Source organism: Athene noctua, chromosome 5 (genome assembly GCF_965140245.1).
Source record: "Athene noctua chromosome 5, bAthNoc1.hap1.1, whole genome shotgun sequence".
NCBI lineage: Eukaryota > Metazoa > Chordata > Aves > Strigiformes > Strigidae > Athene > Athene noctua.
This window is the reverse complement of record NC_134041.1, coordinates 53,622,316-53,648,944: the sequence shown is the minus strand read 5'-3', so window position 1 is coordinate 53,648,944 and position 26,629 is coordinate 53,622,316. Positions and strand designations below refer to the sequence as shown.

Genomic DNA, 26,629 nt, shown 5'->3' with positions numbered 1-26,629 from the left:
TGCCTCTGCAAAGTGAGTTTTAAGTTCAGTATTATAATCTACAAGTGTGTGATCAAATACCAACCAAGCAAAATTTACTAGTTTTGGTAATTTTGAGTATAGGTCTATAAAACTTAGGGTATATCTGTCCATCTCTAGTCTCAGAAATCTTATACTGGTCTAGGCTGAAATAGCAGTGCTATTTTCATTTCCTTCCCAAAATGAACTGAGCACTGAGACTGAAACAACCTCTTATACCATTTTGAAGTATAGGTGGTGGCATTATTATTACTATTATTATTGTTGTTATTTTATTGTCATTATTATTTCATACCCACTGTACAAAAAATAGCATCACTAGTCACTCATGTGGTGCTCAATAAATCCTTATTCAGAAGGTCTGATACTTCCAGAGGTGGAGTAGTCAGGGAAACTTTGTGATGCTTCTTTGCAAATGCCATGTAATTTAGTTCTTTAACCTTTTGGGGAGCAGAGAAGAGTGGGACCTGTTATCAGAGTTGCGTATTTGGAAGGGGTTATGGTCATTAACTTGAAGAGTAACCCTAGTGTTTGAAAGGTTTTATCTTTGGGAAGTTGTCTCTATTTTTCTGGCTTAATTGGTGGCTGCCGATGATAATTTGGAATCATTTAATGAATCCCAACAGTTATATTGGGCAAGAGAAGTTTAAGTCTTCTTTCTTCTTTTATGTTTTCATGTTAGAATCACAGAGGATGTTTTAATACTGCCTGATGCTGGTAGATAATCAGGGAAGACAAGTCTGCTTTTAGTACTTGCCAATCCAGCAGAATTTATTAGATGCACTTACTAGATATGTTTTGGAGTTTTACAGTTTCTGAAAAAGCTCAGTTCAAAGGACAGTGATTAAAAAAATTTCCTAGAGTTCATGAACTCACAATACATCTTACATGCCATGATTTATGTCTCTGACTAGTAAAGGACCTGATGAATTGAAAGATCTTTCCATGTGCTGCTTTGTAGAAGACAATTCCAAGGTATATAAAATTGGTGTCTTATAGAGAACTACATTACTTTTTAGTATGCTGGAAACACATTTGATGTTGCAAGACAGTTAACTGAGGACATGCTGCTGAAGCAGATTTGGGGAGCGGCCGTGTTTTAATCTCACTGTTCTAACTAAAGGAAATGTAACGAGGAAAGGAAAGACTACAGTCACCAGATGAAGAAGTCAGAGTTCATACTGTGGGCTTGATCTTGTCTTCCCATATGCATCATAAGTTTTTACCTCTCCTGGAAAAAATATTTACCATTCTTAGGGCCATATGTACAACAGATGATTTTAAAAAGTCAGGAGAGAGATCTACCACTAAAGGGGATGTAAAACTAGCTAGGGCAATAGGGTATTTAGCAGTGCAAAGTAAGTACAGATGCAATAGCCATCTGCTGTCTATGCACAGTCTTTCAGGTCCTACTGCCCTTGGACACGTAGCAGGAGCGGCAAGATAGAGAGGTCCAAACAGCATGTTGCTAAAAAGCCAGATGTATACACAGAAGTGCTAGACACCATAAGAACAGCCCCAGAAAGGAACGCAAAATTGTATAATACCAAGCATCTGGCATGCTCTCCTTTATACTGGGAGCTCAGAGGTGTAGCAGGGCCCAGGCTATGTCTGGAAATGCCTGTAACTAATTTCTTACTTTGCTAATTTAGAGCCTTTAAAATGTCAAAAATGTCAGTGGCAGCCTGGGAATTCCCTGTGCAAGCCTCCACCATGTGGGCTGCTGCCAGCGCTTGCGCCATGCACAGGGACAGGCTGTGGGGAATCCCGGGAAGCGACACCCACCGGGGGGTGGTTTTGAGGCTGGTATGGATGTATGGTGAGCGTTCGGTGGAGGCTGTGAGTGGGCATCCTCACATCTTGGGCAGTCAAAAGGCAAAGGGTAGACAGGAGGCTCTTCTGCTTTGCCTGTCTGGGTCGCTGCTCCTTTCATGGGTCTCTCTGCCCCAAAATGAGGAGCGATGAAGAAATGGGAGAAAAAATAGTTGGATATTTTTGTTGTGTTTCTGTTACTTGCTTGGCAAAGGGAAGGTGAAAGGGTGATATAATAGCAACCTACAGCTTCTTGAAGGGGAGTTACAAGGATGTTGGAAACAAATTCTTGCTGGGAGTAGCAAACAATAAAAACAGGAGCAATGGCCACAAACTGGTGTGGGAAATTCAGACTGGACAATAGAAGAAACTTCACAGAAAATAGTTCCTTATTTCCCTAGTAGTTACTGTGATTATTCTCTATGGCATATGGAAACGTGGGAGAAAAGTTGATGTGCTGTTTGAGGTCCTTTACTTCAGGGATTCATCAATTTTGGGGTGTTGATTTGCTCAGCAACACCATAACCAAAGCAGCAGCAGTGGCTGTAGCACTTGTCGCCGCTGGCAATACACCTCCTGGCCATAGGCACTTCGCAGTGGCTCCTGTCCTTCTACTGGCATCTGTCCCCTGGTGTGAAGAGTCTCGCTTTAACCTATGCCCTGACTGGTTGGATGCCACTGGCAGGTCAGGTCAGGCCATCCAAACTTTTGGGTTGCTCTTGCACCCCTGACTTACTGCATGAGCTTGCTTAGTCACCATTTCTACATCCATCATCTCTAAACTTGTGATGAGGTGACTCACTTCTATTGAATGCATGCTTGATTTTATTAGGTAGTCATCAACATGTTTCATATGCTCTCTATTAAAGAATTGCATGTTTCTTTCCTTGAATATCTTCTGGAAACAGCTTAGGTAAACAGTTTAGGGAAGCTCAGTACCCTTTACCAAAAAAAAAAGATCCTATAGGTTGTCTCTTGTCGAGTACTGAATGGGAGTGTATGGGAGAATTGGGAATGATGAAGTATTTACTCAAATTGCTAGTTTCCGCTGCATTGAAGTCAGAGACACTGAATGCACTGCAGCATTTATAGCTGATTTCCTGAACAGTGTAGCAAATTGAGATGAGAGCCCTTTTCTTGTAATTCACATGTGCAACAGAAATCACTTAGCTAACATAAATCAGGGCTAAATTGCTTTTAAAGGCTCACAAAACATTTCTGAAAGAGACAGGATGAGGAGTCCGTTTTGCCACAGCAGAGTATGTCCCCATGATGAGTCCTATTAAAGCTCGATCAAAGAGCCTTATTGGCTTTTCATTAGAGCCTGGTTATGTATAGTTGAAATTCAGCAGTGGTTTCAACAGAATAGGCACAGAAATGTGCACAGGAGGTAAATTTAAACAGGAATCTAGACCATCAAAGTATGTGATTAAGGACAATTTCATGTGCTGAGTAATGCAGTGTGATTTGGATGTAATTTATCCTAATCCAGTCTGATCTTTTACAGGAGAATATATTATAAGGCCACAATTAGGTGAGACCAGGGCCCCATCTGGCCTCCTGTCTCCAACAGTGGCTTATAGCCAATACAAGAAACAAAGCAAATACAGAGTGAGCTTCCCTTGTGTATCTCTCTGCTTCTGGCATTCAGCAGTTATGGGACTTTTTGGGTCAAAGCATCCAGAGCATGGAGTACAATAGCCACCATTTATCCTTGCTTCATGAATTTATCTCGTTGCTTTTTGAACCCATGCCTAGTTGTGGTGATTACAATGTCTAACACCAGTGAGTGCCGTGATTCAGCTGCGTTTCATGCAAAAGCTCTTCTCTTAGTTTGATTTAAACTGCTGTGGTCCAACTATTCTTCCTGGTAGTAATTCAGTGGCAAAAGCCTTTTTGCACAAGATATGACTGGACGTGGGGCTGAGGCTTGGAAATGGGTCACTTGCAAGGTTTTTCCTATCCTTTGCCTCTCTCCTTTTCCAAGGACTGTGTGGGATAGGAGTTTTGGGGGTGACACTGTTGGTCTCAATGCATGCTCAGACAGAGGTGGTGGTATCCTGCCTCCCGTGGGCAGGCACAACTTGCTGGGCAGTGGGCCATGTCTCCTTTTGGAGATGTTATCTGTAGCAAGACAGTGCCACAGTGGGATGGAGGAGGCAGTGGCCATGCCCCGTACATGTAGCTCTGGGCAAAGTTAGTCTGAAACAGCAGAAGGAAGGTGTCCCTGAAGAAGGACAGAAAAGGACTGTGCCTTTTTTTATAATCACCATTCAGGCTGCAATTTAGAAACCCAGATGGACCATGTGGTTGCCAATCAGAGTTTAGACCCAAACCTCCTATGGAAACTAGAATTCGAGGGGTCCACCCTTAAATCAGAAAGGGCTCAAAAAATGAAGTAGAGATTCAAAGCCTGTGCTGCCTCTTTAAGATCTTAATCAGATTTGTATGATATATATGCAAGCTCATTAGCCTGACAAGTTTATAAGGTACATTTGAATTTACGATTCTGATATTCACTACTTGATTTGTAACTATGATTAGATGCATCTTTTAAACATATATTGTATCTGTGTGTAGATCTGTGTAATAAAATTCTGAAGCGAAGAGCACAACTAAAAAAGCTGCAGATGAGAATGATTAGTTTTTATTACCTTGTTTTTATCACTCAGCATTTATGCTATAAAGGCTATAATAAAGTGGCACATGCTTGGTCATTGTAAGACAGAGATAAATTTGGCCTCCCCGCAAGGGACAAGTAAGGTCAGTTTAGAGGAGGTGAAGAGCACCTCTACCCAGAGTTCTTGTGAAGGTAAATATATTTTTCTGTCCTGTGGAGAAATTTGCCATCTGAAGGAATAAACAGGGTAAAACAAAAACAGATGAGGATGTGACTCTTAGGCAAGATCTTGTTTTTGTACTTCTTTCCAGGAAAAAACTTGATACAAACATTCATGTTGTCTTTTTGAAGGCTGCTGAAGCCTTGCAGAAGAGGATCACATGGCGTTAGCTCATTGCCCCAATGTCCTGCAGCTTCCAGGTTGTACTGAGCTGTCTCTCCCTGGTGCTGGAGAGGCCGGGCTTTGCTGTCAGATCGCCCTGCCCCATATCTCACATCCTGGTGAAACGCTGAATGTGCAATTCCAAAGCCCTGTCTTCTTCCAGAAGGATAATTTCATCATGAAAAAATACAACTGTGAAAAATTGAAGAGTCTAATTCTGCATTTCTTCAGCCTGAGCCAGATACTGAAGTAGCACTTGAGCCAAGCAATCAGCTTCACTGCTGAGGAATTTTGGGACAGAAATCAGTGATATTCCCCAATCACTTAGGGAAGGGATGGGATGCCTTGAGCCCATCTCTTGTCTTTCTGCACCCTTTCTATGCAAAAAAAAGAAATGACAGCTGCCCCCAAATACTGTGGGTCTGCATGAGGCTGAGATGGTCCATGGGGATGTCATTTATGTTGAAGCTGTCTGCATCCTCTGCACCTTGAACTTGGTGGCAGAGCTCAGGCTGTGCTGTGTGGGGCTAATCTCCAGGATCCTCTGGGTAAGAGCAGAGAGCAGTGATTTTCCTTGTCCTGCACCTCTCCTTCATGATGCAAATCCATGGATTCAGGTGCAGGGACCATTGCTGAAGAGGACGAATTGTCCATCTCCTTCCAGCCCTGACTTTTCTGTGCAAGAAGGTTATATAAGGTATAGGGAAGATCTCTTCTTGCACTTAAAGATGAGTTTGTAGTGTTGTGCTTGGAGTTTCTCATGGAGAACTTGGGTTTACTTTTACTTTGTTGGGTTCAAGGGAGCTGTCAGAAGTAAGTATAAATCAGGACCTCCAGCTGGTTCTTGATGAGCCAGACTGAGCCACTGTTGTTATATGATGCAGAGAAAATCACTGCAGCCTAACCAGAAGTATATAGTATATAAAGCTGTGCAGTTTGCTCTATGCCAGCATTACAGCCATGCTGTGAAGGCAACAGAAAGGTGGAAGGAAGGCAAAATTCTCTCTTTTGTGTGGTCTCCATTCTCTCAAGGAGCTGGTTGCACAACAGTGGCTTACCCTTCTTCGTAGCAAGCAGAGACCACTTCCAGCCAGCAAAAAATGCCTGAGTTTGAAGTCAGGTTGCCAGATTTTCTTCTTGCCCCTCAAGTTGCTTTTGCCCGCGGCAAGGAATTCTGGAGTCTCAGGACCACCACAATGGGGCCCTTTCTGACGGGGCTGGAAAGCTCGACCTCTGCACAGAAAGAACAGATTCATGTTCGAGAGGGTTCCACAATGCAACAATTTATATCAGGAAATGAGCAGAATATTTAAAAAAAAAAATAAGAAGAAGAAGGAAAAAAGCCTTCATCTGTTTATTTGGCTTGGAGAAGAGATCAGCTATGCTTTTATGATTTCAGAGGATGGAGTGCTGGAGGGGGAAAATGTATAGCTGCGTGCATCCATGTGTTGGAGTTTGTGTTCCTGGAGATGCATAACGTATAGAGCTAATTTTGCTTAATTACGTATCATATGGGTCTCAGAGCTCAGTGGGAATGGAGATACCTTCATGCATATGGCTAAACTGAGTATTATGAATGTTAATTTTAACTCTGCACTTTCCATATAGCTTCTGTGTGTTTGCATTGAGGTGTTCTGGTGCTCCTGCAGCCATAGGCCTTGGTGACAGGCAGGCACCTAGTGACAGTTGTCAGTCATGCGTGATTTTTTGCCTTGTCTCAAATAGTAAAGGTCAGTCTGGTTGTTGAGGAAACTCAGGAGAGTTTCAAGATGCAAATATATTCTCAAGCTCAGGTTTCTGTATGCGTAAAGATCAGTAGCAAAGTATTTTTGTATTGGTTTACTTTAAAAACAGTCACAGAATCTGATAGCAGCTCTAAGAAAAATAGTTTGTGAAAAAGTGGTCTTCATTACTGACTGCAAACCGTATGAGTGTTGGGGAGGAGAGGGTGGACTTTCTTGTTAAAACATTACTGTACTTTTAATCTGCCTGGCAAATCATTGGCGATTAAATGATAATCCAAGTTGTTTGTTTGAAATGTCATACATCTCCACCGCAGCCTGCCCACACCACTAGAGACTTCTAGGAATTAAGGAGCATGGGAACATAAACGCCTGCAATGTATTTAAACATGAGTTAGCAAAAGCCAACAAATAAGGAACAATTTTAATTTATGTATGAAAATACTCTAGAGGATACAGATTAACCTCCATTACTCAGGGTTTGTCACAGTCCCATCTCCTTTGGACAGCAAACACTGAGAAACAGACAGAAAGATGATTTACTCTAACTTTAGCTTCTGTCTCATCTGATGAAATGTCTGCTGTGCAGCTCCCCTGGCCATGCTCCTCCATAGGTCTGACAGCTCCTCATGCTTTGCAGGCACTGTTTCCTCTCACAGTTGAAACTCATGGTTGTCTGAAATTTTTGCTAAATGTGTCGAAGCTGAGCCTTACTTTACTGAAAGGCAGAGGCCCTGGACTAAAGCGTGACATGTCTGAGAAAGGAGGAGTCCCGCAGTGTGATCTTGCTGGGTCTGCTGTTCACTGGCAAAGTAGAGAAGCTTTTAAAAGAGCCTTTGCATCGTGGGTACCACAGGGGTGAGGTCCCTGGACTGAATACATCACCTCCAAGGGGGACCTGTGCAGGAGCCAAGTTGCAGCCTTGCAGCCTTTCCATTGATGTAGTTTTGCTCTGAAAACTCTGCTGGTTCCTGCAGATGGCTTCTGCTGACTTGCCAGATCTCAGTGGAAGATGCAGGAGAAACCCTCTGGACCAGATACATACCAAACTGAATTAGAAGTACAGCTAAAGAGATAGGTACAGTCCATCACAGAGTCACCTAGTCACCTCCAGTCTTCTCCTCCACTTGGAACATTTCTTAGGCTTTATTGAATAAATGTCAGGATACTCCTCATTTGTTAAACAACTTTCCAATTGTGCCACTGCTTGTTTGTGTATATCTCTATGTATTTAGATAGATGAAAACACACACACCGCGCTCATCAATGTTTATTAACTCTTACTGAATACGGCAGCAGTCAGTCCCTAAAGAAAGGATGTGCCATAAAACTTTTCCATAACATTGTTAATGTAACCTTCATAATTAGATAGCAAGTGACATATAAATTCAATTACATAAGATACATCTTTCACAGATTTCCAGAATGACTGTGGATAGCTTAATGTGATAACAAGGCAATCAGCTGTATAGCAATGCTCATGGTCTTCCTTCCACATTCATTGCTAGATTTCAAATGAGTAATGTTATCCTGGTGTAATGCTGATGAGAAAGGAGATCCGGCCTCCCTCTCCTTTGTCATTAAAGAAGAGTGTGTCCAGTTTATGCAACGTGCTTGGCACCAGCAATATTTTAATATTATTAACAGCAGGAAATACTTTCCTTGCCAGTAATGAGGTTCAGTGTCAGCTAAAGGTGGTGCCCCACAGGAAGGCTTTAGACAAAATTGTTATATTCTAATATGAAAAAGGCTAGAAATACACTATTTTTGTCAAAGGCGTTTGTTCTGTATGGAGTGATCCTGGCTAATGAGGAGGGGACCTGCCAGAGCTATTTTTAGTTCCACCCGCTGGTTTCACTGCTATTCTTGTAGCTATGGCTGAAAGGGAAATTAGGATGGTGGTATCTGTTCTCATACAGAAATGGAAGAAGAATGGAAATATCTCTGTGTGTGTAAAGATAAAAGATAAAAAGAACTAGAGCTGAAGAGAAAGCGAGCTTCCCTGTGTAGCTGCAGATGTGACATTCATTGTACCTTTTTCTTCTGCAAGGCCAGGTTTGTTGTCTGATTTAAGGGATAGCAGTGTGCCAGGTGCAGTCTGTATTGCAGGATAAGATCAGAATTCCTACTTGGAACTTGTTACAGTTAAGAGAAACCATTAAATAATTTCCTTTATTGTTTTGGAGACATTATCCAGTACTTCAGCCTCACACTAATGCTCCTCTGAAAACAGTGAGGCTGAGAGGTATTCACCTTATAGATCGTCACTTGGGAGAGGGAAAAGACATCAGTGAATCATATGCAGAATAATAGGACATAAAAATAAACATGGAGTCAGGCAGGGCTCCTTGCTGCTGCTGTTGCAAAGCAGCAGCGCAGGCTTTCTTCATTAGCAGAAAAGAGTATGCATACAAAGAGGACTTTACTCAGCCAGAGAGATCATTTGGTATGCCTTCTTTCCTTTCTATTTCAGTAGTGATTTTTTTCCCCCCATTCTCACTGAGAGGAACAAGTTTTGGCTTTCACTGTTTCACTGGGGAGATGAGCATTATATTTCAAGCTCCATTTTATTTGATATTTGCTTTGTCCTGATTTTAAGACTGAGATATGGGTGTACAAAAAAGTGACAAGACAGGGAGACACAGGGTGCATGGATTTCAGGAACTCCAAAATCAGAACCCTGTAAAACTTACAGAAAGAATAAAGGAAAAGATGAAAACTTGCCCAATAAGTTGATTGTTGGCTTTTTTTTTTTTTTTTTTTTTGAGGAAGTCTCATGAGTTGGGGGGCAGTGGTGATTCAGATAAATATTTTGCAGTGATAATTCAATTTCTTCTGTAAGGATAATCTTGTGCTTAAGACTAAAAGCTAAGACCAGAAGTTGTAGGTTCAATTGCCTTCAAGAGTTTGAATATAGTCTGGATCCTCTGATGATGATATTCCTGATCTCAGAGGGACATCACTGAGAGTTGCTTGCTGCTTCATCCTCTTGCATCTGACACTAAATTGCTCAGCTTTGCAGTACACTTTGCAGCAACAGTAAGGGGCTTTTCTGTGGAAGAAATGTCAGCCAGATGAGGAACTGAAGAAAAAAAAAAGTGAAAAAGTTCTTTATGGAGTAATGTCTCGTCATCCCATGATCAGCGAGTAGAAAGAAAATCAGTTTCAAACTTCTGCCTTTTTTTAATCTCTACCTTTTTTAAATTGCATGGATGAGTCATGCTTAAAAAAAAAACCCAAACAATTCTCATTTAAAACTTTACTTCAGTCATTCACACAAGCTAGAGATTGGTCTGAAAGATGTGGGAAAGCATCCAGGGTGAAGGTTTGATTTCTGAGCCTTTTGTGGCATTAGCTACCATTGTACAGTGAGAGCAAAGCCACATCATCTACTGTATTTTCCAAATCTGGGTACCAACTTTGGCCTGATCTGGTGGGCAAAGACATTCAGCAACATCTTTATCCATTTTTGGTTGCTTATTAACCATATCAGTCCACCAATACCCCACTTCTAATGTTGTAAATTGAATGATATTTTTTTTAACTGGCAAAAATGAGTTGGGTTTTCTTTTGCAACTTCTATCAGGCTGAAGGCTCTTTCACCTCTGTTTAATGCCGCTTGTCTCCACCCTTTTGTGCATACTCTGTTCACCTACAAGCTCTCTTAGGATGCTTGTGGGGCGTCTCCAGTATGGCTGGCTGGCAGGAGATTGCCCTGAAAATGTGTGCTGAAGGCCTTCTGGCAAAGACTGAAAGGATGATTGTGTTTCTCTTCTAGGGACTGCTTATAGCTACACCATCCTCCCGTGGTCTTCATGGGTACTAACATTTGCAAGAGTTGGGCACAACCTTTTTGTGCAACATAGAGGGAGGTGGGGGCACAGCATGCTGCAGGGGGAAATCCCAGCTCCAAGCTATAGTACTGAGAAGGTCCAGGAGCTTCACTGCAGAAAGCCAGGACAGGTGGAAGGCATTGAAGTGATCATCGAGCTTGTGCGCAATGGAGATACTCTGTTAAAGCAAAGTACATGTGTGGATCTCAGCAGGGTTTCACCTTCTCACCATTTAGCACTGCCAGAAGAGAGGCAGCTCTGGGCAGGACCAAACACAGACTTTCACATGCCAAGAGAGCTGTATTGACAACAACCACAAAGCTCCAGGCTGGCGTGGGAGCAGAGCCAGGGCAGAGGACTACATTTTGGGGATTGTGCCTTCCCTGGCTCATTCTGAGGGATCTCTGTTTTTGGCACCATATAGTAGGCATTATATTTGCATATGATATCACTTCTGTAGAAGAAGCAGCCTATTCATGAGCGGTAGCATCTTCACATCAAATACAACTGCAGACATGGCTGAGAAAACAACCATTTAATTGAAGTAGAAATAACACTGAAAAATTCAAAGAGGGTGCAAAAAACTCCCAAGTAGTTATTACTCACTGGAAGCAAATCCTAGACATGTAAAGCATGGGATGCACGCAAAGTGCTGGGAGAAACAGAATTTATGGATAGACATACCTCTGCTCTTAAAACACGTATCATTTCTTCAGATGATATCCCAAACTCTCTCGAGATTAAATGAATAGTTCGAGATCATCCTTTTCCGATTCCTCTGGAGTACACAGCATGCTGCAAGAGACAAAACCTCACTCCTGACAGCTTGGTCCCCAAAAGTTTAGAGGCTGCTGCCTGCCCCTCCGGTGGGATTCCTGCAAACACAGCCTGCCTCTACAGTGTGTTCACGGTGTGATTTTCCCAGTGTGTGTGACCATGCTGCAGGTGCTGTGCCTGCACAGTGATGCTGTCCCTGCCTGATCTGTCATTGCCCAGGCTCCTGCCTGTGCAGACCATTTCAGAGCCGTGTCCGAGGCTCCAGAGAGTGCCGGGAGGAAGCACAACCATAGCGAAGTATTTCTGTCCTCGGTTCTGCTTATCCCAATCAGTTGTTGCAGCTCCCTTCTGTAATTTCTTCCCACTTCTGTTGCAGCTGTCTTGAGCTTTCAGCTGTTCTGCCACGAGCAAAGGTGCCAGCACCCGTTAAATCACTACAGAAGAGTCAGGGTGCACTCCCCATCCTGAAAGAAAGGACGAAGTGTGGGGTTTGGTTTTTACCCCTTGAAGAAGACAAGTGCTTGTCAGAGATAACTCGGAGAGGTCTGGAGGTTATTCACAAATTAATTAGCCTCTGAAAGGAGAGGACTGCAAGCAATGCCAGATAAGCCTGCAGCAGCCGCACCCCTGCAGCAAACAGTTAATATTCCCTTTCCTCTCCAGGGGCACGTCAGGGGTTAATTCAGTAGCTGTGCATTTAATAGCTCAATTTAAAGGGGAAAAAATGACACCCTTCTCCCCTGCCTTGCTGGCTGTGGATGGTTTGCTCTGCCTCGCTGATCACATGCTCCCCGAGCCCCGGTGCTGCAGAAGCCCCAGCTGCTGGGGCTGGGGCTGGGTGCTGGGTGCTGCCCGGGTCCGGCCCTGCCTGTCAATGCCTCGCAGTCCTGGCCGCCTCTTTAAAGGAGGGAGTGCACAGGATCAGCCCCTGAGCATATGGGTGGAAATTTGGGAGGCACCCCTTCTCTCACTACCGTTTCCAGCTCTAACCATGTCTATTTGTTGTTGTCTATTTTTCAGGGACTATGGATCTTCAAAGAGAAAATCAGGTAAGATAACAGCCTTTCTATGTACTGCATAATTACAGAGAGGACTTCCCACACCCTCCCCTCCTTCCCTTTATCTTGTGTTGCATGAAATTGTGTAGCAGTTCAACTTTTTATTGCTAAAGCCTGCTAGAGACAGGCATTGGTTTCTTTCCTTTGCACTAGAGAAAGGAAACCCACTTTATATAGTATTGCAGTTAAAATGACTGCTTTCCTCTGACTGTATTTATACAGCTCCTTCTCCAGTCTGAGAGGACAATTGTATTAAATTTCTCTCTCTTTCTTCTTCTTCTTTTTTTTTTTTTTTTTTTTTTTCCCTGAAGTCAGTTTTTACCTGAGCAAACAGTCAAAATGTAGCCTGAGAGTTGGGGTTCTTTTCTGGAGGGGAAAGGAATGCTCTTCTGTTCTGATGTGAATTATTTTATTATTTATCTTTGCCTTTCCAAAAGGCTCTGGTGAGGCTTCTGATGCAAAATGTTCTCAGTGCCTGTGTCTGGGTTTGGGCTGCCTCAAAAGCTCTAGCTCAGTGTTTTGTTTTTAAGAACCTGGATTCAGATGTCCTATAAAACCCTGATTTGAGACTATATAAATCCATTTTTTCCCCTCCCCTTGTAGCTCTTAGTGATTTTTACAGATGTGTTTTTCAGTAGGGACATGTAATTACGGGCCTCTGGGTTTGGCTGCTCTAAACTGGATGTGTCAGGGCTTTCTCTTTTATTTTTTTATTTTATTTTTTTCCCCAAGCAGCATTGAGCACCTGCAACTCTCATTGACTTTGGAGTCTTGGGTGCTCCAGATTGCATTCAGGGCATCCAAAGAGAGAGGCCTTTCAAACCAATAGCAACTGCTGGAAAACTCTGGCCTGTGTGCAGGGGAGGGGAAGATTATTTTTCTTCTTGCTTTAAGATGATGAAGCAGTACTGCAACAGCTTAATCTCTGGGAAGGAAGGGAAGATGAATGTAACATACTGGACTCCAATGAATGTCACTGCCTAGATTGATTTGTTGGTTAATTATGAGAGCTTTTAAGCTGCAGTCCTGTAATAAGCTGAGTGATGCACTGAAGTGAAGCTGTTAGTTGACCCTGATGTCTTGTACATCAAATGGCTGTTGCCTTTGCAGGCCAGTACTTTTGGTACCCTTTCCCTGAGGTGGGTTGTGGTAATAAAGAGGCAAAGGTGGTACAAGGTGCTGGCCCAACATAATTAACTAGGGCATGCTTCATCTTCCTAATCTACAAAGCTTCTGTCTGGGTTGCACTTCTAGGTCCTCCTAAATGTAATACTAAGTGAACTGTTTGTTCACAATGGCCTGTGAATTAAACTGGCAGCAGCACTTTCTATAGAGGGACTGACCATAAAGGTCCAAGTGACTCAGTAGAAGGCAGAGCTATGTGTGGGAGCTCCTGGCTCAGTGCCACATCCTGAGCGCTGGGGGATTTCAGGCCATGTAAAGACCTTTGAAAAACATTGCTGAAGTCTCTGGGGCTACCTGATTTAGCACTGACCTAGAACAGCACTAGGAAACCAAGAGAGTTTTCAGTGCACCAATTGGCCTGCACAGGAGTTGCAGTAATCTTGCAAGAGATGGGAGGAATTCTTTGGGAATAGGAGGAAACTGCTGTGCCTCCATTCCTGTGGCTCTGGGGGGAAGTTGGAGCTGATCTGCCAGGACAGTGAGGGAAGAGGGATTGAGTCAGTATAGCTGAGATGCCATTTTTGGATACTGCCCTGCTGGGATTTTGTTGGCCTCCCGCCCTGAGCATCCCAAGTGATGTGTTCATCCATCCCTGCAAGTGATGGATGTTTGGGTCTAGTTTTTCCCCCTTGGCTGTCCCACCTCCACATGCTGCCAGGTCTCCTTTTGGGACAGTTTCTTCTTCTCTGCTTCTTGGTGCTTGGCTGCTTGCATGGCTAGGACTTGTAAACAGTGGGGCTCATGGACGCTCTTTCTCCACTTACCCTGTACGAAGAGGAATGTGAAGCAGCTCTCTGACCAAAGTGAGCTGCATAAAGGGACTCTGTTCTCGGCGATCTTCTTGCCTGATTTTAGAGCGGCGGAGGAATGCTTCCTTCTGTTTGGAGCTGGATATTGTGGGAGTGTGCACACAATGAGTGAAGGAATATGCCAAGGGAGTTGGTAGTTACAGCCTCTAACAAAGACCAGCTTTATGACACTTGAACAAGCGATGCGATAAATAAGCATAGATTTCTAGGGTGTGCTGTGAAAGTCTTTTAAGGTAACAAATAGCTTTGAAATGTTTCCTCCATAGGCACGTACACTACTCTGTCCTTAAACAAGAAATAAATAGTCACTTTTTAATGTAAGCAGCTCCTAACAAATCAGACCTGTGAACACATCTGCCTTGACCAAAGATTTTCTGGGAGGAGGCTGTTGGGTGTGAGCATGGCTGTCCCACACTGCCCGGCAGTAATCCTACAGCTGCCATGTCTCAGGCATGTGCAGGCACAACACAAGTGTGGCCGATCACAGAAACATTTGGGGAATGCCTCTGACAGCCAACATCACCTCTACCCTGACCTCTGCCTTGCCAGAGTATGTGTCTAGCTCATCCTGTACTTACCCCTTAGAACAGGGAGAAATTGGATAAGTTCAGAGTTTAATAGGAGTTATGGAAACACTTATTGCTGCAGCTGATACTGGTTGTAAACATTTGAGACCTTCTGAACCAAATGCAGTATCATGGCATATCCTTAGCTAAACAGAAAGGAGTCTTGTGCTGATCTGGGGCATCTCTGCATGCCAGCCCTGAGCCAGGCTTCCTCTTGTGCAAAGTGCTGTGTAAACATGCAGCTCTTTACCTGGATATTGTCTAATCTGCAGTCAGCTCAGGGACCTGGAGCTTCACTGAAGCATCTGAGGCTCTGTGTAGGCATGGGCATTTGCTCTGGACTGAAATGCCACATGTGCTGTTACCTTGGATTTGTGGGGCTTTACCTGACGTGCTGCAGAGCTGCTTCAGAAAGCTGCCTTCGTATTTCCAGGCAATTGAATTGTTGTATGACCATCTGTCACTGCTGAGGAGACCTCAGGAAGGAGTGGTTACTGTGGGCATATTCTGTACACTCGCAACAAATGGTCTTGTCTAGGTCTCTCCAAAGACCCTCTGTAGCAAAAAGGGAAGGAATTACTTTTCAGACTCCAATTTGTCGATCACATTAACCAAGTGAACAGCAACTCATTTGTCACTCAAATAGGCATTACTTTTATGCAAGCATCCGTTGCGTGGTTTTTCTCTCCTCAAATCAAAATAAGGGCAGAATTGCTGCAAGTCTAGTAATGGATATTTGCATGGTACATTACAAACCACAAATTAGGTTAATCCACTCTGCAAACCCTACCAGCTACCATCTGTGCATGGTGAACTAATTAACCCTTGAGACATCTGCTAATCCTGATGTGGCTTGTAAAACCAGTTGGAATATGTTTTTCCCCAAAGACATCCCCCCACCCCTACACCCCTTGCTGGCTAGAGCAAGTTTCAGAGTCCTGGAGTAAGAAAATCTTGCCCTGTTCCCTTGCTGAGAACCTTTCTTGGCTGGTTTCATGCCAGAGTTGTTGTCAGGTCCTCAGTCATGAAGCGGAAGCAAGCATCTAGGTCCTGGTGTTTGGTGGCAGTGGGGAATTGGTATGGGTTCCGCAGCTTTTCCACACTAAGTCTCAGTGCTCCTCAATTACTGAGAAGGTTCTCCTTGCTTATGGTGGAGTCAGACCAGGCAGAAGAGATGCTGCTTCACCTTTGCATTCAAAGCTAAGGCATGGATATCTGCCATCTCCCTTGTAGGTGGCCAAGCCCTGTGCCTACTGCTTTCTGTGTGCACTAACAGGAACACTGCTGGACACCCCCATCTGAAATCATAACAAAAAAAAAACCCCACTGCTTGCTTACTCCCACTTCTCTGACTGCCCTGCTTGCTGCTGGGGACACAGCTGGCTTCAAGCTGCTGCTCAGTGACTTTCTCTGCAACCTTGTTGCTATGCAGTAGGATGCTCCTCCAAGTGAGGGGCAATAAACTTAAAAAAAAAAAAAAAGTTTATGGCTTTATCAGTACTGCAGTGTCCCCTTTCTCTAGTTGATCGGATCCTGCCCGCATCAAGCGGACTGTACTTTGGCTGAGTCTGCCAGCTGAAGTCTATTTAAATAGCCCCTGTAATTAAGCACTTAGAATATTAACTTAACAATTTGGTCCAAGCCAGTGTTGCCTCAGTGAGGATGCTGATGAGGCTTGGCTTCCTCAGCAAAGAGAACTACCCTTCAATTTGGTTCCCACGTCCAGTTTTTGGATTAGCAGAATATGGCAGCACCCAGACAACAATCTCTGCTTCCTTTCCCTCCTGTAATCTAAAACTAGGAAGGATATATCTGCTGGCAAGTAAATAAAAACTTCAGAGTCCATTGGAAGCTACTTCACAAACTTTTTATAGAAACATCTGTAATGCTCTCTTCCCTCAACGGGAAAATTAAGTAGAGTCGAGAGAGTTGCAACAATGACGGAAGTGGGGCCTCCAAGTGAGAAACAAGGGGATCATTGTAACAACACTGAGGGCCCTCATGGCTGATCACTTCGTGGGATTGCTGCCTTGGGTTTATGGGTGGAGCTGACAGCCAGAGTGGTTTATTTAGCCTAATTTCTCATTACTAGGGAAACCCTCTTCCTTGCTCTCACTTGCTGAAGTGTGCTGTCAGCTTCAGGGGGATGCCTTAATTGCTGTTTCTTTGAGTTATCAGGGATAGGTGGTTTTTTTTTTTTTTTTCTTCCTTTGTAATTATGAAGGGAAATGGCTTAACTTTTGGCTTTTTCTGTCTTTACAGCTGAGCTATGCTCATCACTTCAGAGTTTAACCTTTCTGGTCCTGTCACACTGCATGTGTCTAGCCTGCACTTACTGCTCCATGGCATGTCTCGTTTTTGTTTTTTTTTTTTTTTTTAATGAGCTTTATTTTCTTAACTTCAGTTTGAACTGCCTCCTTTGAGGCAATATGGAGAAAATGAATGGTGTGTGCTAGCCCTTCTGTGCTTAATCATTCAACAGGGTCATGAATGTGTGAGCCATTAGTTGGACCAGCAAGGCTGCATGCCTGGAGCTGGCTCTACCTGTTGCAGGACCAAGGTGCCAACCCTAGGGACAAAGCTGTGTGGTGCAGCTCAGTGTGGAGCTCTCTACCAGCTCCATAGCTCTGCAGCAGGCATTTAGCTATGTGTGGGTACAGGGAGAGGAGGGAACATAGACCCTCCAGCCTTGGCACATATTTTGTATTTGTGGGAGATGGCTGCAGTGGAGGGAGAAGGAAGAACCTCTCCAAGAGAGGCATGATGCTGCCTTTCCTTTGCCTTAAGGTTGTTGCAGTGTTGATGGGATGTCACCTGGAGTGGTGGGTGCCCTTTTAATATTAGAAGAGCTATGAATAAAACTGTAAGTGTGGGCCTTAACTTATTCAGTTGACTATTAAATCCGTCTCAGTTTTTTCCTCTCAGTCAGAGGAAGCCTGAACCTTTTAAATGGGTTCTCAAAGGGGCCAAATCTAAGAGCATTACTAAAGATGTTGAAAAATCCAATTAACTAACATGGTGAATCCCCGTATGAGGCAACTCATCTTCCATCAGGGTGGTGACTGCAGCAGATGTCTTGGGGCTACCCATGTTGAGTAATGAAGTGGGCAGTTTGTTATTGCTTAATGAATCTGAGCCCAGGTGATAGCAGCAAATCTAGAATGTGTTTTTTAACTCAAATGTTAGTTTGAGACATTCTGGTCTTCAGTGTTTGTCTCTGAAGTCTGTCTCCCTATAATCCATCTGAAAGGAAATCTTCAGCTTGGAAGTTTGGGTTTTTTTTTTTAAGGTGGTGAATGGGGATCTAAGTTTGTCCAAGCCCATGGCAAGGTCCCAGGAACATCTTAAACCATGTAACTTGGGTTTGGTGTCTTAATCCTTGTAAGAAATCTGTGGTATGACATGATCCCTGCAGACTGAGACATGTGCTCTTGTTTGTGTCCTGATGAATCACACGTGCGTGCTGTGTTCCTTGCATTGTTTTCTACAATTAGTGCAGAAACAGCAGTAGTGGACTGGCTCCTTGGTGCCATTTGGCCTGTTGACGATGATGGCTGGACAAGGTGGTTTGCCAGCCACTATTTTGTAACTTCACAAGCATGTACTGACACGACTGCTCTTGATCAGAAATCAGGATCTGCTCCCCCATCATACGATTAACCTTCTTGGCTGTATGTACTAATTACTGCATGGAATTTAAAAACAGCAGATTCTGGCAGAACATTTTGGTTCTCACATAGCTTCTTTTTTTAAAAAAACAAAAAACAAAAAAAAACCCACACAAAAAACAGGATAAAGGATTTAGTAATAAAAGAAGGGTAGAATAGGCAGAAGCATAGCAACTGTGGACCAAACAAACCTTAGCATATAATTACTGGGGATGTACATCTTGGGCCTGGTTCTGGAAGGAGTTAGTAGTTAATGATCTCAGTGTGCATCCTCAGTTCAGTTCTTGATGATGGAGCTTCCTCTTATCATGATGGAGAATTATTCTTACTCAACTAGTGAATTTGCTAAACTTGTAACTGCTGTTTAGTTTATTTGCTTTTTTTCCCCAAAACAGCTCATTTTGTTTCCTGGGGTTTTTTTTTAAACAAGCTTGTAAGTTTTTGTTTGTTTTTTTTTTAACAAGTTCTCCATATAATTGAAGGAACATCCACTCTGTTTTTTTCAAAAGCGGGGCTATTGCTCTGTGCTCAGGTGCACTGGCACAGCATGGGATTTGAGGAAGAGCTTCAGCTAAATCAGGCACACTTCATCTCCTTGCAGCTTCTGTGTGTGTGTGACCCAGTTCTGCATCTTCAGTCAAGATGTGAATCTGTCCACTCTAATCCCACGCTTCAAATCCAATCTGTGGTATTCTGGCAGAAGGAAACTGATCTCACACTTCTACTTGTATACCATATTTTTAAGTCACTGTTTAAACTGAAATGCTTTGGACTTCTGCCTGAGGCTACTGAAGAGAAGAGCAGATAGGAGACTTTATTCTGCACTGCTTCAGTTTTCTGCTGACAAACCATGTGGCCCATTGGATGTATAGGATCACTGTCTTCTTCTGGGTGGCCTATATGCTGGGGAGGGAAGAAGACAGGATAAGAGTGGAAGAGTTGTTTGTTATGTTGTGTGGGTTTTTTGGTTTGCTGCTTGGCTTTTAAACTGAAGTGTGGGGACAGGGTACGGGATTAGAGAAAGGAATGTGTTTGTGCTCTTCCCCGTTCCCAGGTCAGTTTTGATGCTGTGTAGAGCCCCACATTGGGGAGAGAGGGCAGGGAGGCTGGGTGGGCAGGGAAAGGCTGCAAGTATGAGGTGTGGTTAGGGCACAGGAGTGGCAGAACAGCATGCACCCTTGTGAATGCCTCGGAGAGCCTTTAGTTGAGCTCTGAGAAAGTGCTTGATACCTTGGGGGTGTAATGGCATTTCTCATGGTTTTAAGGAGTCCTCTGTTCTCCATCTGCTCCTGTTCTGCCTTCCTCCTCGGTCTGCTGGTGGCAGATGGTATTAATGCTGCCTGTGTGGGTTTTTCCTCTCTTGCACAGAGAGAACTGTGTGGTATCAGATTTTGACTCTGGCATGTTAGATGAGGCAGGTGAGAAATGCACTTGGGAGCTGGAGTGGTGAGTGATGGTCCTCAGCCATTGCAGGAATCCATATGTGACTTATATGGGTCTGGCTGGCTGAGAGGAGCAGACCTCTTACCTGCATGTTTTAGATTACTTTAGTCTCAGGTCAGTGAGCTCCTGAAACTTGAATCTCTCTTGTGTGAAGGAAACCTGGATGTGACAGAGTGTGTGTCCTTAGGCTATTGAGAGGACTCACCCCTAAAATAGTGCTCCCTAAGTGCCTCCAGCTTTTGTGTGTGGTTTTATACCTGTCACTTTCTGGCTGGCCTGCATCTGGACTGTGTGATAGGCAAAATCCCCACCAATCTGCTCTGGATGGAGTGGCTCATCCAACCAGAGATGGCTGGAAGCATTACTTATAAGGTGTTCGGCAGGAGTTATAATGTATGCATCAATTGGCCAGCTCAGTCTGCTGCCAGTTAAAACAGACTGCCTGGACATGTTGATGCTGTGGTACGATTTCTGTGCTTGGCAGCATGGCTTCTTCACAGCTGGGATTTGACTCTTGCTCTTTTTTTTTGAACCCTAGTGTGCGTACCTGTGACTTTCCAAGTGCAATGGCTGGGGCTTCTCTGCCCTCCTCTTTGGCAGTGTTGGAGGCTGTTTTTTTCCTTGGAGGGGTGATGCTCTCAGTTTGTACAGCTGTAGATGTGGATTAGTGTTCAGATATTCTAGGCACTTTCCAGCAAAACTGGGAACTGCTACAAAACTGTATGTGCAGGGGCCGTACCACAGTGATCATGTGGGAAGCAGTCCTTGCTTGCCATGTGGAAAGAGTTAATATGAGCTATGGCTGCCAGAACAAAAACTAAACAATGTTGGATACTTCTGGGTCTGCAAATGGGATTAGGATGGGCTTTTGCAGAAGTAAAGAGAGTAGAAAATTGGGACTAAGTTTTCTTTAAGTTTGTACTTTTAGAAAGGACGAAGGACTGTGTGAGGCTGTGGAAATGCAGCTGGTGAGCATGTCACTGTGCTGTTTGTCAAGCACATGATCCTTTTGCCCCACTGCTCCATTCTGGCTTGGGAAAAGGCTCTCTGGTTGTGGATTTCTCCCCTGCAGGAGTGAGTTATCCAGATGATGAATTTCTGAGGCACGCTCAAGTCACGTGAAAGCCAGATGTGAACATTTTCTGAGCAGTGTGTGTGGGTCTAGCATACGCCAGACAGCTCTGCTTACGTGGCAAGTGGAAGTGGTCTGAGATTGGTCTGCAGTGTGGTGCTGGGGAGGCAAGGAGCCCCAGCAGCTCCCGGAATGGCCACTTCTGCCAGAGAGAGGAAGGTACTTGCTGGGCTCGTCACTGCAGCTCAGCACATCTGCCCCCACTCCCTGCACAAATGCAGCCCCTCTTCCTGAGTACAAGCCCTGCACAGGCTGTCCATGATGGGGCTGAACTCGGTGAATAGGACTAAAATTAAAGGCCTTATTTAATGCCTGCTGCCAGTCCTCTTAATGCGCTTTAGCTGGATTTGCATGTTTGATAATGTACTAGTCACATTTTTTTTTTCAAGATGTAGCCCTTAAGATTCTGCATTTTGAACAGATGGCATGGGGAGTGGAGGTGATGTTCTGCTTCAAGTGCATAGAAGAGGATGTATCTCTGCAGGGATGAGAGGTTTACTTTAAAATGCAGTCTCCCAGTTGGTAAAGAAATTGAATATATCTCTGTATTCCTTCAAGAGCTATCTTAAAGCACTTGCTTTAAACATGATGCCGCAGCATCCCACAGACATAAGAGTAAGAAAAGCTTATTTAGATTGCTCTGGTGAGGGACTGGAGCGGCTGCTGCTTGCCCAGCAATTACAGTAGCAAATAAATCTGTCATTGTGGTACCTAGGAAGTGTAATGGCTGACTAGGCCCACCCTGGGTCAGCCACTGGGCACAAATGTTGTTTTTGTTCAGGTCCCTCTGGAGCCTCGAGGGAGAAACATCAATGGTACAGTTCAACAGGGTGCCTTGAGCAGTAGTGCTTGAAACAGATCAAAACAATTGCAACATCTCTGTGCCATCCTCCCATTTTTCTGGCTTTCTGTTGTTCTCTGCCTAATTGAATGAGTTAATTGTGTGAGCCAGAAATGTGTGAAAATAGTTCCAATTCAGATTGAGTCTTATTTGCATTTTTCCTCTTTCCAAGCAGTTTTATATTGTAGAGCTACATGTAGATTCTGTATCAGAGTAATTCTCTGGTAAAAGTACTTCCATTCCTGGGGAAGGTTAGCAGCACCAAGTATTTCTCTCTCTCTTCTCTAGTCTAGTACTATTACATCTTACTGCCTCACCTTTTAACCAAAGTGTCAAGCCTCAGCTGAAGGGGAAGGGGCTAGTGGAGAGAAACCTGGAGACAGACTGACAAAGAATGGTCAGTGGGTCTGGGGGATGAAGGGTTTGGAGATGGTTCACAAGGGTATGGGGGAACACCGAGCATGGTGCTCTGTCTGCAGATGGGAGCAAAAACATGCCCCATAGTTTTGAGGTTCCTCATCGAGCTTCCTGCTCTTGGTTGCATGGGTGGCCAGCCTGACCTGGGCAGGCAGAGTAGGTTGTTCCTCAGCTTGTCTGAAGAGGGCAGAAAGGAAGCAATGAAGGGAGAAGTGGAGGCAAAAGCCCAGCAAGAAGCTTTGGAGGAGCTAGAGAAGGGATTGAGTAGACTAAGACTGGCCTACTGGGCTTCCTTACCTGCTCTGGGTAGCAAGGTGTCCCACTTGAGTGCTCAGGACAACAACTACGTGCCACTTCATTTATACCAAATCCTTGGCAGGCTTGACCTCTAAGATCTAGATTGAAATAAAGGCTTAATTTCTGTTTTCTGTTTTGCCACATGTGATGAACATTACAACAAACAAAGTTCTAGGCCACTTCAAAGAAATGGACACTTCTAAGGAACAACCTTATCAGCCCACTTGTTGCTGATTTACAAAATACCACTGCTGGGATGATCTCCGTTCTTCTCTTAATGCCTTTTTATTTGAACAGTGATGAGTAGAAGCAGTATTTACTTCCCTCAGCTCCAGTCTGAGGAATCACTGCCAGTTACTGGACCACCAGTGAAGTTCCCTGAAGTTGAGTGGAGCACTGACTGTTGGCTTCCCAGGAAGCCAGTATACTTTCAGTTTACTCTAAGACTGCAGTGCTCAGTCTCTTTTCACCCTTCCAGTTAGGACAGGAAGTGTGTATGTCTGGGAAATGAATCTGCAAAATGTTCAGCTGCACTTGTGACTGCTCCTTGAATAACTGAATCAGTAGTACCTCCTTATGGAGAGGACTAATGACCTACAGAATTGATCACTATTGGAAAGGGCCAGTCTTTTTCAGATATTATAATCTCTTCAGCATGGCTGCTTGTTCTTATAATCCTCAGTATTTTAAGGTGCACCTTAACAGCTGCAGGGAGACTTCAGTATCTCTAGGCAATGTTTAAGGCGGGGCTTCGTGACAACGAGAGTCTTATTAATTAAATGGACCTAGGACTGTTATCTCCTGTGGAAGGCAACTTCCATAGAACAGGTCATGCCTGTATAATTAAACTCTTTTTACCCTCCAAAGCAAGGTAGCCACATCCAGGTCACTTGTTGGGACTTTGGGCCATGCTAACTTCTCAGCTGTGTGCTCCAGCAAGGGCTGTATGGCCAGAACTACCACCATGCTGAGTCTCATGACCAGTGTGATCCAATTCCCCAGAATTAGTGCAGGAATATTTTTGGGAAATATGTAGCTTAATAGACTAGACAGCTATAAAGACACTATTTAAAAAAAAAAAAAGAAAAAAAAAAGTTACAAATGTCCCTGATAGCCCCAGCAATAAGCAACCTATGAATCTTTACGAGGGTGTTCCTTCTAGCCTTTATAGCAGTGTTAAATAATGAATACTGGACTCAAAATTGAACTGAAAATTTTAAGCAATGTTACGAAGAAAGAGACCTGCATCAGTAGCTACTGCTAAAATGTCTGTGGAGGAGGAGTTTCTCTGCACCTGCTGAACCAAGAATCCTCTGGATGTGCAATGCAATGTGAAACATGAATGTGGCATCTCCTTGATTTTGAGAGCATTGAGCTCATGCATTTGACTCTAGACTGACTCTAGCTTTTGTAGGTTTTCCTGAAGTTTTCTCTGCTCTAACAGCACATAAGTCACAATCTGCTGCTAAAATGAGATGAGTGGGACTGTATTGCAAGTGTAAAGCATTGGTTCCCAGCAGTCTGGTGCCTGTTCTCTTACCAGTGGTGGGAGGAGCAGCAAACCAACCAGTCTCACTGACAGCAGAAAAGCTTCTGGTGAGATCTAAAATCATTCATTTCATCTGTTTTGTTCACCATAGCAACCAGCTTAGTTATGTCTTTAAAGCCTTTACCCCCAGAACTCCTTCCTTTCCTCTCCTTCCCTACCTGAGGAGCCCATCTGACCCATCTTGGGGCTTGCCCACCTCCATGGCTGCAGCTCGGATGGGATGGGGTTCAGTGGCCACTTCCAGTGACATGCCTGCTCCACTGCTATTTCTGTGCAGTACGGCTCCAATGGGGAGCCTCCTCTGTGTTTTTCACAACCGCCTTGGCCCGTGGCTTAGCTGTAATTTATGGACCCATGTTTCTTTTGAGCTTTTAAAAATAATTCCTATTGGAGGGGTTTATTCTGGCTCCAGCTGAAGCCAGCAGCAAGGGCTGTGGGGGTTGGTGTTAGGAGCAGAATCGGGATGCTGTTGCCTTAGGAGTGGCTTGCTTTGAGCAGGCAACTTTAATTTCCCTTCCAAATACTGAGATTCACCCCTCCACCTCCAAGTCATCTGAGACCAGCCGGCACTTGGCTGTGCAGTGACAGGGGAGAGGAGAGGCAGGAAGCGAGGGTTTGTTCGTTTACCATTATGAATCCCGTTGGAAACCGGCTCCAAGCCCCATGCAGAATTCCAGTAAAACTCTGTCCTAAAGGGGAAACCCAGGGCCATTCAAAGCTTGTGTTTTGTTGGCTCGGGCACAGTGTGCTTCTGGGGCCTTTGACCTCCTCCCCGTACCATGGCTCCCTCTGCGGCTCTTCGTTTGAGCTCTCTGTGAAGTGGAATCCATCACTAATGTCTGATATTTTTATTATTTGTAGGGGGAACTCTTAGAAGCTGGTAGCAATTAGGACTTAAACGTCTTGGAATAAAAAAAAAAAAAATCCCCAAGAAGGAAGTTTAATGCTAAGCAGATGTGCAGGAGCAGCTGAAATATGCTAGCTGTCTTCTGCTTCAGAAGCAACCTCATCCACATCTAGCTGCTGTCAGGCTGGGGCAGCTGAGAAGTGCTGCTGCTTTTATGCTGCTTCTTGGGCTGGGGAGCCCATATTGGAGACCTGTGGGATTGTTTACCAGTTAATACTTAGATTGCCCTTTTATTCTGTTTTAGACCAGTGGTTTTGACAGGGAGAGGAAATACTTTATTTAAAAAGAAATTTTAAAAAAATAATTGATAGTAGCTAACAGAATTGGCTTTTATGGTAAAGGTTTGTTCCTTGAGATCTCATGCTAAGTGTCTGTAGATACGGCTACTGCAGATCTAGGTTTAAACTCCCTCCCTTCTTGGGCAGGCAGATCCAGGCTAGCCCTAAGCTTGCGTTAAGAGCAGATTATTCCCTCTGTCTCTAGCTGTTGGCTGTTTCAGCCTTTTGGTGCCATCTTGGGTTGGGACAACCTGTTTGAAATCTTCCCCGTTGCTCCTGCAGTACGTCTGCTTTATTTATCACTGCCATATTCAAGTTCTTCTGTCTGGAAAAAGATCTGACAGCTGACTGAAGTTCATAATCCTGTTCCTGAAGGCAGTGGAAGTCTATTCAAAAGCTAGTAGACAAGCTGCTGACAACAAGTCCTTCACACCCTTTCCCGTGCGTGCCCTGAGTCTGTAATAGAAACATGCTGTATATTCCCTTCATAAGCTAGAGCACAAGTTACTCTGCCAGATGATTTCCTGTTGTAGTCTACCGATGCAGAGCCTTTTCTTTTTGCTTAAATGGTAATCCAAAGTAAATTATTGTTATTTATCATGGTGTATTTTTTATTGTGTTGTGACAGTGCAGTGTATGGGTTTAGGAGTTAGATGGTTGGAAGACTTCACGTTTTTCTCCAGACTGCCACTATTGAGAACTTACTGAAAAGTAAGCAAAATACCAAATCTATCTGAATTCCAGTTTTGCTCTAAGGCAATGAAAATTGTGTGCCTGACCTAAAGAAAGGATTTCAAAACCTCACCATTCCCTTAGCGCTGAGGAAATGCAGCAATGTGTTTCTTGGACCTCTGGTTTCCAGTGGGAAGGTTTGAAAGCTGTTTCTTATGCTTTGTATCATGCTAGCAATTTCTCAGTTACATACGTGCTAGGAATCTATTACTGATTTTTGGCTGTCTTCATGATATTCTGCCGGTCAAGACACAGTAACAAGTCAGGCCACCAGTATAGCTTGCCCCTCCAAGTGGTTGAAGGGTGCATCTTCTCTGCTGTTAAACTGATGGGTCCAGAACTAGGTTCCACATTGCAGATGAGTTTTTAAAATTGCATTTTGGAATTGTTTTGTCAAAATTTAGGCAATCCTTATACTATCATATTAAACGCCTCTCCTTGTTTCTTCTTCCATGCTGTGTGAGAGTAACAGCTGCCCTTCTGCTCCCTCATCCCACAGAAGAGGAATGTTTGCTGTTCTTATTTTGAAATGGGGGCAAACCTGCTAACTTTTAAAACATGTT

The 26,629-nt window shown here is 43.9% G+C and overlaps 1 protein-coding gene across 6 annotated transcripts in view; it reads left to right on the top strand.

The window, feature by feature from the left end:
• The window catches only part of SH3PXD2A (SH3 and PX domains 2A), a 267,794-nt gene that overhangs the window by 155,997 nt on the left and 85,168 nt on the right, over positions 1 to 26,629 (top strand). For 5 of the 6 annotated variants that reach the window (XM_074907667.1, XM_074907668.1, XM_074907666.1 and 2 more), the window contains one exon: positions 12,205 to 12,233. In XM_074907667.1, coding sequence (XP_074763768.1) covers positions 12,205 to 12,233 — 29 coding nt within the window. Of the gene's footprint in view, positions 1 to 12,021; positions 12,234 to 26,629 lie in introns of those variants that run through there. The other variant, XM_074907670.1, reaches the window with a different exon arrangement.